Source organism: Xyrauchen texanus, chromosome 47 (assembly GCF_025860055.1).
Source record: "Xyrauchen texanus isolate HMW12.3.18 chromosome 47, RBS_HiC_50CHRs, whole genome shotgun sequence".
NCBI classification, from domain to species: domain Eukaryota; kingdom Metazoa; phylum Chordata; class Actinopteri; order Cypriniformes; family Catostomidae; genus Xyrauchen; species Xyrauchen texanus.
The window spans coordinates 16,523,076-16,537,886 of NC_068322.1; the positions used below are offsets into that span (position 1 = coordinate 16,523,076).

General features: G+C 44.4%; 1 protein-coding gene and 1 pseudogene across 1 annotated transcript in view; one reads left to right on the forward strand and one right to left on the reverse strand.

The window, feature by feature from the left end:
• LOC127638773 (leucine-rich repeat and transmembrane domain-containing protein 2-like) overlaps nt 1–7,797 on the forward strand; it is an 11,686-nt gene extending 3,889 nt beyond the window's left edge. The window contains exons 2-4 of the mRNA XM_052120496.1: nt 210–373; nt 4,923–5,519; nt 6,092–7,797. Coding sequence (XP_051976456.1) covers nt 313–373; nt 4,923–5,519; nt 6,092–6,549 — 1,116 coding nt within the window. The 5' untranslated portion in view covers nt 210–312 and the 3' untranslated portion in view covers nt 6,550–7,797. The remainder of the gene's footprint in view (nt 1–209; nt 374–4,922; nt 5,520–6,091) is intronic.
• The window catches only part of LOC127638872 (voltage-dependent calcium channel subunit alpha-2/delta-4-like), a 43,391-nt pseudogene that overhangs the window by 17,494 nt on the left and 11,086 nt on the right, over nt 1–14,811 (reverse strand).

The window sequence follows — 14,811 nt, forward strand, 5'->3', positions numbered from 1 at the left end:
AGTTAGCTGATTTAAAAAATGAGCCATGACATGACAGTAATTCTGCTGTTACCAATATGTCTATGTTTAGATGACTTTCACCAGAGCTACAGTACATAATGAAAAACATGCAAACCACACGACTCAGAAACTCATGCTTGTTAAAACAAGCAGGAAGCAAGCGGTCTTTCTAAAAAAAAGTCACATTAACCTTCAAACTGTCTCTGCAGTGTCTTCACTGCCTGGCCCCGTATCGCTGCCCGTTGAGGCTGGCATCAGGGCCGGCTGATGCCACAGCAGATCTGAGGCAGCTGCAGTCATAGAAGCACAGACATGCATCTCAGCACTGCACCTGCAGTGGGTCGCAGGAGGAGAGGAACCCCGGACAGCCAAGGTAAGCCCATTACACACATACACACTCTTCTGAAGGGGCTGGGCATTAACAGGATTTGAGTACTCCATTCATAACCATTTAAATGCTTCCTGTGCAGTTTATGATCTTCTAAATGCATCACAAATATAAAAACAGATGATTGTCAATGATCTCAAATAATCCCTGTTGAACCATATACCATGCTTGTCTAAGATAGTCTTTTCAGTAGGGATTACACATGTGTTGAAAGAAACCAAACTGATGCATTTCGTGAAAAAAGTTCCCCAATGTTAAGAAATGCATGTTTGTGGGAGGAAAGAAAGTGTAAGACATGTGTGCGTGTGTGTATAGATGAGTGTGGCAAACATCACCAGCTGCCCCAGCAACAGATGGATCAGGACAGCTTTAGTTAATATGTGTTTGATTAAAGATCTGCATGTACCAAAGCAGAAGCAACACACACACACACATACTCTAGTTCTTCTGCGTGGTCTGCCTATAGGACAAAATTCTGCCAATTGTAAATAAAAATATGGACCTGCTGGTTTACAGACTTGCTGACAAGCATACATGGATTTCTATGTGGGTTCCAGCATAATTGGTTTCAAAATGAGGAACATGAGACAGAGGGTTAATGCACTACCATGATCTGGAATACTTCCCTTGAACTGTACAGCATTGCTACAACACTGCAATACAGGCACGTTATTGGCTCTTTAAAAGGCAGAGTGGTTACAACGCTCTGCTCCATCATCTGATGAATTACTGATGCCATGTGTGCTAGAACATTTTCACAAACATGCCTTTAGAGTAAAATTCAGCTTAACACCACTTTCTGCAGGCGGTAATAGCAAGATGTTTATTGCACCAGTCAAATAGCTCTGAGTTTTGTGAATTAGGCGCAATCTACAATCAGCCTCATTTTATAGAAAGGAGGCATGTTTGTGCTGAAAATACTCACAGTGCAAAGCTATTTCAGTGCATTTAGCACCAGGTTAAAGGAATATTCTGGGTTCAATACAAGTTTAACTCAATCAACAGCATTTCAACATTATGCCACAAATGCTGTCGATTGAGCTTAACTTGTAATGAACCCAGAATATTCCTTTAAGCCGACAGTTTTTATTCTGAAATAGTGTTCAGTGAATTCGCTCCAGAGAAAGAGCAGCATAACAGTGTTTTGATATCAATATTCATATGCCTCTTGTGACACACACTTATCCTCAGCCAAAAAAGAAGGAATGAAAAAGGGGAGCGAGTTAGTTCTGGAGGGAAAGGGAACGATGTTATAATTGAGATTACACAGAACTGTGTGAGTGTGTAAGAGAGAGAGCATGTGTATTTGTGATGGTTGTATGAGCCTCTGATTACAGAGGGATCAGGGTGTTGAGGGTGGTCAGGATCAGATATCTGAGTGCTGTAACTGCATCTGTCTGCACGCACACTGCCAAACACTCTCACAACACAGTCTTCAATGATAGCATGTGATCGTCACACACAAACACACACACTCACATACTGTGTACACACGCAAACACACAAAAGAAACATTGCTCCCCACCCTCATACACTGTTGCATAAAAGAGAGAGGTGCTGAACAGTTGGCAAATGTTTGTTTTGTTGATAAAGAGAAGGGGATCTTCTCTGGTTACCTCAGAGGCCCATTATATTCACAGTCCCTGTACACTCTTTAAAATAAACCTTCCATTTAGAACCAAAAAGGGTTTTACAGCCTGAAAGTCTTTAGATTCTACAACAACTTTTGATTCTCTAGTTTCAATGTACTCAACTGGTTTTGCTTCAGGACCCAAAATTTTACATTAGACATCATTTGGTGACTCGATACAGTACCAAAATTGTTTAAAGAACAAAAGCAAACAAAAATCAAAGATTGAAATGTATTTTTATGACTATGAACTGCATGCAGATCAATATGCAATATGATTGACCTCAACTACACAAGATATGGGAACCGATTTCTCTTCCCTTGTAAAAGTTGATTTTGCTATCCTACTATGCATGGGTTAACATTTTATTATTTGCATTTAGCATTGTTTTTTTCCTTGCTGTCCATGACCCTAACATATTTTTGGGTCACAACCTACCAATTGAGAATCACAGCTCTAGTGTTTTTGAAAACCATATAGTATATGTGAACCCAGAAATGAATACACTTATCTCCAAAACCTATAATGTTCAAGAATCCTATACAGGGGGGCCTGGGTAGCTCACCCCTGGAGTCGCGAGTTTGAATCCAGGGTGTGCTGAGTGACTCCAGCCAGGTCTCCTAAGCAACCAAATTGACCCGGTTGCTAGGGAGGGTAGAGTCACATCGGGTAACCTCCTCGTGGTCGCGATGAGTGGTTCTCGCTCTCAATGGGGCACGTGGTAAGTTGTGCGTGGATTGCGGAGTGTAGCATGAGCCTCCACATGCTGTGAGTCTCCGCGGTGTCATGGATGTGATAAGATGTGTGGATTTGATGGTCTCATAAGTTGTCTCAGTTGTCCTCCACCACCCAGATTGAGGTGAGTAACCACGCCACCACGAGGACCTACTAAGTAGTGGGAATTGAGTATTCCAAATTTGGAGAAAAGGGGATACAAAATAAAATAAAAAAAGAATCCTATGCAGGTAAATTTGTTGTGGTAACACTTTACAAGAAGGTTCCATTTATTAACATTAGTTAACAACATTAGTTAACATTAACTAACAATGGACAATACTTTTACAGTATTTGTTAATCTTAGTTAATGTTAATAACAACATATACTAATAGATTTATAAAAGTCAAAAGTTACATTTGTTAACATTAGTTAATGCGCTATGAACTTACATGAACTAACAATAAACAATTGTTTTTTTAATTTACATCAACAAATCAGCATAAATGCTGAAAAAAAAAAGTTAATTGTTTGTTCATGATACCTAATGCATTTACTAATGTTAAAGGGACAGTATGTAAGATTCAGAAACCCTTGTTATTAATGACACTTGTGGCCATTAAGTGAACTGCAGCCAGCTACCTGTTGCTCGTGCACACACTCCGTAGGGATGCGAGCTAGTGAGAATCAGCCAAAACAATGACGTAATGTACAAAGAGAGAACGTGATTCACCGGCATCATGCTGACAGATGAGGAAGCATAATTAAAATTACACAGTTATGATTGTTTTACTATAAACTTTGAGACTAAACTAAAACTACTTATCAGCTAACAAAGCATACTGATACACACATACAGCTACATACTACCAAACTATAACAGTCAGTTTACTGTTGCACTATTTTATGTTTTGTATGTCATATGTTGTGCTGTGATAATGAAACCAGCGTATTTGCTTAAATTTATCCTGTATACCTGATTTTAATATAAAGAGATGATTGTTGAAATTATTTGAACATTATGAAGCAAGGTAGCTTGCAATTCGTCAGTGTTAGCAGGCAAGATCAAGTTATCTAAAATTACACAGATCAATCCTTGTGGAACTATATTTCACAAGCTTTGCAGTTATGTAAGCTTCCCTGTCCAATAAGAAGAACGCCAATTCAGGGTTGGTTTTGATCCCCAAAACCGAACGAAGGTCCCTCCAGGAATCAAATGCCCTGCCGATGTTCATTCTAGTTTTCGCTCGACCACGATCACATTCCCACTTAGCTAGATGGGATTCAGTAGATAAATGTTTTTTGGCTTACTCAGAGTATGTGTAGGAGTCAGTGTTATTCTGGGAGCCAGACATTTGCTGGATTCCATCTCTAAGATAACGATACCTAGTTTTGCAGTTTGTTGTCGCTGTTGAATATTGGAAGAGAATCTATTACTGTCTGAGGCAAGGCTCTTGGGAGCGCGCATAAACTTCACGTCCTTTGGATTTTCCCAGCAAAACCGACCCGCTCCCTTCACATGAAAATCAGTCTACAGGCTTTAATAGACAACCTAGGAAGTCCTGGAAGTTCATTTTTTAAGTTGCGTTACAAGACGTTCACACATTGGCAAAAAACTATTTGAATATTACATGAAAATTGTTACATGTTGCACATTTAACGAATTGAATCTTATTGTAAAGTGTTACCATTTTTTTTTTTTGCTAAACCAAAGGTTCTGCATTGAAGACTCTTTATTTTAAAAGGGATTGTTAACTCAAAAATTTGTATTTGGTCATTTTTGACCCCAACCCTGAAAATGTTTTTACTCACTCTAATGCTCTATAACCTTTTTTTATTCTGTGAAACACGAAAAAGATAATTTTGCAGAATGCTAATAGTGCACTTTTGAAGGGGGTTTGAGAACTACAATGGAGAAAAGGATTTAATTGATTTAGGACTTTTCCTTGCACAAAGCTACCATATGGCTTTAGAAGACTTGGAATCTAGTGCACGCACTTGATAAACCCAGTCCTTATTGTGACAAAAAGCACTCACGACATTCTGATATGTATATTCTTTCAGGTCACAGTGACACAAAATCAACACCTGTCACGTCTTTCATTTCAGTCAAAGCAGCTTGCAGGATAAAGTGTCATATCTCAATAGTTTCAGACAATAAACTTTTACTCTTTCTTCTCTCACACAGGGCTGATAGGTATGCTGAGTGTGTGTGCTACGTTACTGCAGTTATGCACCGGCTGTCCTTCAGAGTGTGTGTGTAACTCATTGGAAGCTAACTGCAGTGGGCGGAGTCTAGTAACTGTTCCCAATCTGTCCTCTTTTCCGGAGGGTATGCACACCCTCCTCCTGACCAATAACCGCCTCTCCTCCCTGCCTGTCTCTGCCTTTGCCAACCTGAGCACTCTGGAGACACTCGACCTTTCCAACAACTATCTGGACAACCTGCCTTCCAGACTGTTCCGGGAGCTGGTTAATTTGAGCGATCTGAGTCTGCGCAACAACAGCTTGACAGTTTTGGATCGCGAGCTGTTTCGTGGCCTGACCCAGCTGCGGAGGCTGGATCTGTCACTGAACGGCCTTGCCGCAGTGCCACTGGGCCTGCTGGATGAGCTGCAAGGGCTGACCTGGCTCTCCTTGGCTGGGAACAGACTTCACGCTCTAGAGAGAGCCACATTTGAACCTCTCCTCAACCTTCAGCATCTCGAGCTGGGCATGAACCCCTGGGAGTGTGACTGCAACCTGAGAGACTTCAAGCACTGGATGGAGTGGCTGATATACCGAGGTAATGGCTGTGTGTGATCTTTTTAATATTCTCTTCAAGCAGACAAGCAAAAGCATTATGATCAAATATGTCAATGTTCAATAAATAGTTAAATGTATTAATATTGCAAATCTTAATAAACTATTAATATTGCCAATTAGTATAGTTCATAAGCCTAACAGTAGCCTTATGTAAGTAGCATAGCAACTTAGCACATTAATAAATGAGTCAGAAAGACTCATTTTATTCTATTTTAGAGCAGCTTTAAGAGAAGTAGGGGGATTTGAACAGACATGAGAAGCTGAGTCACTAAGCCCTTAGTTATGTGTAGGTAAGAAAGAGAGAGACCATAGTTGTCAAGGTGGGCTCCAACTCTCAGTATGCATGACAAGCTTATTAATTATACACCATCTACCGCTCTTCTGCTCTTACAAACATACACACACCAACTAAAGGGGCCTGCCAACCTTCCTAGATTCAAGGTGCAATTTTTGAGGACCAAAAGCAGTCATTTAAGTTCATTTTAGAGGAATATTTTTTACCTCTGACAGCTAAAATTTTGATTTGTCTTTCTCTCCTCCTTGCTGTTGTAGGTGGTTATGTCGATGCAGTTGAGTGTACACTTCCAAAGGACTTAAGGGGGCGTGACATCAGGGGTGTACCTGTGGAGATGTTCAACTACTGTTTGCAATTAGAGGATGAGAATGGGGCTGGGACTGGAAGCACAAAAGGTGGATCTCCTCCATGTGCTCGGGCAACAGCCGCTCCATCATCTGAAGGTGCAGTGGTACGTACCGAGGTGGAGCTACCAGACTGTGTGAAACAACGATATCGGCCGGTCAGTGTTCGCAGGGCGATTGGTACAGTTGTTATCGCTGGTGTGGTCTGTGGAATCGTGTGTATCATGATGGTTGCTGCCGCAGCGTACGGCTGCATTTATGCCTCTCTGATGGCAAAATATCAGCGAGAGCTAAAGAAGAGGCAGCCGTTGATGGGTGATGCAGAGGCAGAAGCCGACGCAGAAGAGAAACAGATCTCATCAGTTGCATAGGGGAATGAGAGGAGGGGTCAGAGTTCAGAGGTCAGCCGCTAATATAAAGAACCTTTAACTGGATGAGCTGCACATTGGATGATCACTTAGCTGCCCAGCGGAGGATTTGTCATCCCTGTTTCCTGTTTCTCTGTCCTTCCTGAGACTGCTCTCACTCTCAGACTAAATAACTAAACTTAGTTAAACTTTGACCTTTATGCCCTAGGACAAGAGGGACCACTCAGCACTTTAGAAAACCCCCAACCTTCCACAAGATTGAGAGGAAGTGTAGATGCTACTGTTCACAATTCTGAACCTTGATGTTTCTAGAGGATCATGTGCTGTCATTAGCAGTAGCCTCTGTAGCAGCCTAAACATCAACCCACACCCCCAATGTTAACTCTAACCCTAAGCCCCAAAAGTATCCCAAACCCCAACCATAGACCTTAACCTTAACCCTGACCCCTAATCCCCAACCTTAATCCTAGTACCTAACTTTATTTCCAATCTTAATCCTAACCTTGATTGAAACCTCAAACTCCAATCCTTATACCAAACCCTAAACCCAATCATATTCCTAATCCCTAATGTTGACCCTTACACCTAATCCTAACCTCAACCCTAACACTTCATGTCGAAACTAACCCCCAACCCTAACCCTACTACCGAACCCTAATTCCAATCTCAGTCTCAATCCTAACACCTAACCCCCACCTTATCATTATTTGTAACTCTAAACCCCAATTCTAATCCTATCCCCAAACCCTGATCCTAATCCCTAACTCTATCAGCCAACCCATACCTTCAACACTAACCCTGTGTGAACTGAACGTAACCCCCACTTATCATATCTGAAATATTCCCACTTTATTTATCAGACATAATATATTCTATACAATGTGAAGTGACCCCAGTTTTCATATTTTAAGTGTGAGGTTTGTCCTCTGTATTGTGTGCTAATAATTTGTGTTTAAATCATAGTTCCCTTTACAAAAGGCTTCACTACGATGTTGCGCTGCTAAGCGCTACGGGGAACAGCTTTCGCTGTGAGCCGAGCTGAAATATTGTGTGAAACACGTCAATGAACATTGACCGGAATTTATAGCCTCGGCTGATGTAATCATTAGATGCACCTGAGGCCAGGCTATAAATGGATACGTTACCAGGTGTCGTCAGAAACTCTTTTTTCAGAGCGATTCTGTTTCTGTGTGTTTCACACACCCTGTCAAAACTTTCTTTCCTCTGTTAGGAGTTAGAATCAGTTAAACAGTGTGCAGTGAACTTTGTTCTTTGTTCTCTTTTCTCTTCTGTTTAGAAAATATTATATATATATATTTCTAAAAAGAGAGAATGACTGAAAGTCATAAACGGTGCGTGTTCCCCTCTTCTCGCTCTATAGCTGAAGACGACACACATCAGTTTTTGCTGTTTGTTTGGGAGCACGCTGCTCTGCGTTGCAGCAGGGGTGGGTCGCGAGCACTGCGATTTGCTTTAACAGGCAGAGTGCATCGTGCTCGCCTCGCTTGCTTCCGGAGTCAGCACTCTCGAAAAGAAGATCGTTCGTGGGGCTCTTGCATGGTTTTGGCTGAGGAGCAAGAGACGGGTTGATCCCTTCTCTCACTCTCTCCCCAAACCCAGCTGTTTCTTCACATGATCTCGACGCTTCTCGGATCATGAGGTGGATCGCTATTCTCTTCCCGCCTCCGAGCTTTCCGTCCGCGATAAAAAATCTACGGAGGAATTGCTGGATGTTGTTACTCGTGCGGTTGCCAGATTGGTCTGGCCACGCGAAAAAGAGACCCCAAACGCTCCAAATTAGGGGATAGATTTTATCTTCCAGTCTAAGACAGGGAACGCCTCATGGGTTCCTTCCCTTCTTTGATAAACCTCCATTAAGAGTTTTTTCGCTCGTGGAGAACCCCTAAAAAACAAAAAAAAACAAAAAAAAAAATGATATATACATTTTATTCCCGTGTTCACATACCCTCGACGTCATTATATTCGACTGTCGTGGGTGCTGAGGCACGGCGGTATTCAGTGATGCCGCCGGTCGAAGAGACGCTTGCGGGCTATCTCTCGCCGGGCTCGGCATCGTCACTTAAGTAGCCCTCTCTCCCCTCAAAGCCTTGTAGGACAACCTCCACTTTAGTGGGAAGGGCTTATCAAGCAGCAGGTCAGGCTGGTGCTGCTCTGCACACTATGCTGTTTTACAGGCTTACCAGGCTGACCCCCTGGGCGACCTGAGTGTGGGTTCTGCGCTTGACGAGCAAGCCGCAGACCCGCCTCGGTCCTGACTGAAGGGAGGCTCAAAAACAAAGCGTGGCGAGTCGTGCTCCTCCTCCCAGGGATTGGGGACAGTCTCGCCGCCCTCGCCAGCCCCGAAGCAAGACCCAAGAGAAAACCCTGACGGTCTTGCACCTAGATTAGGGGGTAGCTCCCCTCGGGACGGGGCGCGTGTTTCACTTCACCCCTCCCGGTACCCCCTCGAAGCCCCCCATTCCCGCCACCTCTTGGTGTTTCGGGTTGCAGAGGCTTCCACCAAAATTGGGTGTTTTCGCTGTTCCTGCATCTTATTCAGGACGCGAAGCACCCGACAACCCCTCAACAGGAACTGATGAAATATAATACCCATCTCAGAGATCCTGGCAGCGTGGAAACTCCTGCCGGATATATTCTTTTTGTGGGTCTTATAAGGGCGTCAGGATTTAATTCACTCGCCGTTTTTCCGTGTTTCAACGGCGTGTTCTCCTGGTTAAAGGGGCCACGGTATGTGTTCCCCTTCCAGAGAGAGTGTTAGGTTATTACACTAAATACTTCCCGTTACCCATGGAGGGTGAGGGGTGGCGTCTGGCTTAGATCTTAAAGCTTGAACTACCCGTGGGTGTTCAAGTCCAAGATGATGCCTGTCAAGACAGTCGTGTCTCAAGCCCTACAACTCGTTTGGCTGGTCATCATCGATCTTATGACGCACTTCTGTACATCATTTAGAAGTTCTGCCACAAAATGGAAAGTTCCTGAGGTTCACTTCCGGGGGCGGAGTCTTCCAGTGTCAGGTTCTTTCACTCAGCCTAGCCATTTTTACCCGCACATTCACAATGCATGATGTAGCGCTGGCTCCTTGCGACTCCGGGGCATCTGCATTCTGAATTATGTAGACGACTGGCTGATCCTAGCGCAGTTCCAGGAACTGGCAGTTCAGCACAGGGACATCGTCTTAGCTCATCTGTTTCTCTGGGGTTGAGGCTCAACGCCAAGAAAAGTGTCCTCTCTCCCACTCAGAACACTGTCTATCGGGGCATCGTATGGAGTTCAATCTCAATGCGGGCACAACTGTCTCCCGCTAGGATTGAGTCCATTTAGATCACCCTGAGCAAAGTCAGGCTAGGTCAAGGTTGCACTGTTATCAGTATCAATGATTTCCAGGTCTCAGGGCGAATGCGTCCACAGTGATCCCTCTGGACCTTCTGCTCATGAGACCGTTTTTGTTGTGGCCAAAAGCCAGGGGATTCTTCCAAGGGCCAAAACCCCTAGGCTAAATAGGGTTACGCGCCTCAGGCTTCGTTCCCTTTCTATGTGGTTCAGACCCCGGTTTTCTGCCTTGGGTCCCACTCTAGGTGCGTCTTGTTGTTGCAGGCTGCTAACGACAGACGCCTCCCTGATGGGCGGGGTAGCGGCCTTAAGTGGTCAGTCCAGCTTAAGGGGATAGGAGGGTCAGTCAGCTCGGTTGTCACAGTCACTGTCTCGGGTTGATGGCTGTATTTCTGGCCCTGAAATACCTCCTCCTGAGGCTGCCCTGTCTTGGTGCGGGTGGACAATGCAGCGGTAGCCTCTTACATAAATCATCAAGGAGACCCATGTTCTTGTCAGCTGTATTTCTGACACGTTGGGTTCTCCTTAGGGCCCAGGGCAAGCTCCTGTCACTCAGGTCAGTTATATCCCTGGATGCCCGTATATGGGAGCAGATTTACGGTCCAGACAGAAAATACCAACGGGGGAGTTAAGAACTCCACCCTAAGGTAGTAGTTGCCCAGAGTTCGTCAGCAAGGGTTTTTGCCTCTTACTGATAGCACCGCGCTGGCAGAACAGGGCTTGGTTCTCGGAGCTAATCTCTTCCCTCGACGGCTCGCCTTTGGCGATGCCGAACAGGAAGGATCTTCTGTCTCAGGCACAGGGCAATATTTCATCCCTGCCCCAAATTGTGGAATCTTTCATGTTTGGCCCCTAAGGGTACCAACTGAAGGACACAGGGCTCTCTCCTGAGGTTATCGAGACCTTTTGAAATGCCGGGCTTTTTCCACTTGGAACAAGTTTGGGTGAGATCTTAGGGCAGAAGAGGACCTCTTCGCCTCTATCAATGTCTCCTCTACTTCTCCCTGAAATCACCCAGCCCCCTTGGGTCTGGACGTTAAGACACATACATGACCCAGAATGCGTCTGTATGCATTTCTTTCCCCGGTTTCTCTGCTCCCGGGAGTCTTGGTAATGTTCACCAGCAAGGGTCTTGCCTCCTATTAATGGCGCTGCGCTGGCTGAACAGGATATGGTTCTCGGAGTTAATATCTCTCCTCGACAGCTCGCCTTGGGCGATTCCGAACAGGTAGGACCTTCTTTCTCAGGCTCGGGGGACATATTCATCCCGGCCCGAATTGTGAAACCTTTCATGCTTGGCCCCTGTAGGGTACCAACTGAGGTTCACAGGGTTTTCTCCTGAAGTTATCGAGACCATTTCAAGTGCTAGGGCTCCCTCCCTTGGAACTGATCTGGGTAGATTTTACAGGGCAGAAGAGGACCTCTTCGCCTCTGTTGATAGCACAATGTCTCCTCTACTTCTCCCCGAGTCACCCAGTCCCCCCCCTCGGGGGTGCTGATCGTGGTGCATACATGGCACAAATGCTCCTGCATGCGTTTCCTTCTAATAAGTTCAAATTACAGAACCAGCTAACTGCCAGTTTGCTTCAGTTCTGGATTTTCTGTGGAAAGAACTGTCTGCGGGCACTTACCTCGCCACTGCCAGGTTCTATGTGGCTCCCACTTCGGCTTGCCACGCCTTGGTGGGCGGGGTGCCCTCTAAGAGGCATCCTTGCTAGGACCTCTTCATAGGGTAAGACCCCCCTTTTTAAAACCTCTAGAGTCAGCGTTTGGTAGACTTCTGACTCTCAAGATGGTTTTTCATATGGCAATTACGTCTCTAAGGAGACTTGGGTACCTACAGGCTCTGTCTCTTTTGCCGGCCTGTTTTGAGTTGCCCCAGGTAGGACCAAGAGCATTCTTTGCACCCTCACCCTGACTACCTGCCCAAGGTGCCTTTCTCGACCCTTGGCCAGTCATTCTCTAAGCCTTCTGCTCCCTGCCGTTTGTAATGCCAGAGCAGCTAAAGACTACTCAGACTTTGTCCAGTCTGTGCCCTTCAGAATTATGTCCACCGCATTTGCTAGTGGCGTAAAGTCAGGGCAGCAGTTCTTCACTTCGAAGCCATGACCGGGTTGTCACTTTGGGTGAGGGACCTTACTGCCCAGGCCTACGAGGCGCGCGTTCAAGCTTCGCCAGTAGGTTTTAGGGCGCACTCTTCCAGAGGGCTCTCCTCCTCTAAAGCCTTGGCTAGAGGTCTCCCTCTGCAGCAAGTTTGTGGTGCGGCAGGTTGGTCCTCTCCACGCACATTCATTAAACTTTTATAGTTTGAATGTTCTTGCCACTCTTGGCTCTTACGCCCTTGAGTTGACACTGAACAAGTTCGTGGTGCGGCAGGTTGGCACTCTCCGCACACACTAATCACATTTTATGGTTTAGATGCTTTGCTACTCCGGACTCTTATGTCCTTGAGTCGACATCTCAGCCCATGCCTAAACAAGTTTGTGATGTGGCAGGCTGGTCCTCTCCGCTCACATTCATCAGTTTTTATGACAAGTTTGTGTTGCGATAGGGTTCTCTTCGCACACATTCATCGAACTTTATGGGTTAGATGCTTTGCTACTCTGGGCTCTTATGCCCTTGAGTCGACATCTCAGCTCATGCCTGAACAGGTTTGTGATGCGGCAGACTGGTCCTCTCCACACACATTCATCAAAAAATTTATGGTTTAGATGTTTATTCTACTCCGGGCTCTTATGCCCTTGAGTCGACATCTCAAGCTCATGTCTGAGACCTCTCGCGTTTTTGTGAGTACACTGCACAACCGTAGGGGTCCGGACAGCCCCAAGTGCGGCGGCGTGGGTATTGCGTTCCCCGTAGCGCTTAGCAGCGCAACATCGTAGTGAAGCCTTTTGTAAAGGGAACGTCTCGGGTTACATGTGCAACCCTTGTTCCCTGAAAAAGGCGGAACGAGATGTTGCGCTGCTTTGCCGCACTGGGACGTCCCAGGACTGCTCTTCAAAAAGAAGTATCTGACGACACCTGGTGACGTATCCATTTATAGCCTGGCCTCAGGTGCATCTAATGATTACATCAGCCAAGGCTATAAATTCCGGTCAATGTTCATTGACGTGTTTCACACAATATTTCAGCTCGGCTCATAGCGAAAGCTGTTCCCCGTAGCGCTTAGCAGCGCAACATCTCGTTCCGCCTTTTTCAGGGAACAAGGGTTACACATGTAACCCGAGACGTTTTGTTTGATTGTTTGCTGTTTCTCCATGTTCATCTCTAAAATTCAGATGTGTTTTTTGTAAAACTAGAAGAATTCAGCCCTGATGTCTGTCGTGAAGTGTCTTGAAGTATTGTGAATTGCTATTGTAGAGCAGGCTGTTGAGGTTAGTGCAGGGTGGCAGAATGGGCTAATTGAAGTGGCTATTATAAATGTTAATTACTGCTTGGAATAAGACTTGGTGGGTAAAAAAGCACAGTGGGCCAAGAGGATAGCTGCTCTCTAAACAAAAACAAAATGACAATAGCTGAGAAATAAATAAACTGTACCTTTATCTGTGCAATATAAATCAATGTATTTGTTGATGGGTTGAATCTGGGCTAGAGGGTCATAGCTGATTTAGACAGATCTTCTCTTGAGCTGCCGATGAAAGAGTTGATTGCCTGTGCAATCGATTTTCTGCTTGTGGACCAATTTGCATAATCTGCTTCTATTTGAGGGAAGACATGGTTTCAACTTAACTTTTCAGATTAATTTCACTTGGAATTTCAGAAACCCACAGATGATATCAAAATAAGCTTTTCTGCTGCAATCAGCGTCAGCGACTGGACAAAATAGTTATTTCAGAGTGGAGAGTGAGAAGTCTTCCAAAACTAGCTGCACACTCTGTTAATGTTTAAAAAATGTGTATCCATCTCTGCATTATTGAAAACTTAGAATCTTATTATAATGTTGTTAATATCAAGAGTAAGGCCATCAAGTAAGCGGCTGGCACAATGTTGCCATCTATAGGAAGGATGAGCAGTAGGCAGAAGGGTGCGGAGCAAACTTCACACCACCTCATCAGGATTTAGGATAACAATAGCTGTAACAATAGCAACAAACTCTCCCACACATTATTCATTAACAATGCAAATTACTGATATGGTTACTGGCAAAAAGTTGTCAATGTAGGTGCAACTAATATGTGAGTTATGACCCACACCAGCAGTTAAGAATCTAGGACATTATCTCTGTGTTCAGTGATATTTGCAGCCATAAGTTAAGTATATATAAATACAGATTACAGATACATTAATTAAAAAGTATGTTGAATATATATTTTGATCTGTGTCTTACAAACCGTTTATGAAAAATAGCTTAATGGCAGAAAAAGCAAAGTTGTAATTAAGTGTACCCTTTTGCAGAGGAACTCCTAAAAAATTCGCTCCAGCTTTTGAATTCAAAGAAAATATATGAATTATTAATGAGGGGACTTTTGTCCAGTTGATGTGGTCTCTCCAGCCATTTCTGTTAATTTAACTCTTATTTTATAGTGCATGTGTCTTGAGCCTGTACTCTGCACGGGGCAACACAACACATAACCTGTAACCTTGAAAGCACTTTTGCCACTGGACAATTACTTTCTGTCAAATTGCACTAATGTGAATATTCTCAAAAGTGAGCACATGCTTTTGTATTTATGATGTCAGCAATGCGCTTTATCTGAATATCAGCCGACAGATCAGTTGTGATGTAATATCAGTGAATATGAAGGGTGATATATAAATGTGCAATGACGCAGCTGGAGTGTGTTTACTCTCTACATTTCCTGAGCTCAGTCCCAGCCTTACACATGAGAGCAGGGACACAACACACACAACACTACACACCCGTGCTAAATAAAGGCTTTCTAAATCCTGTTGGATGGATAAGAGGAAAGGATT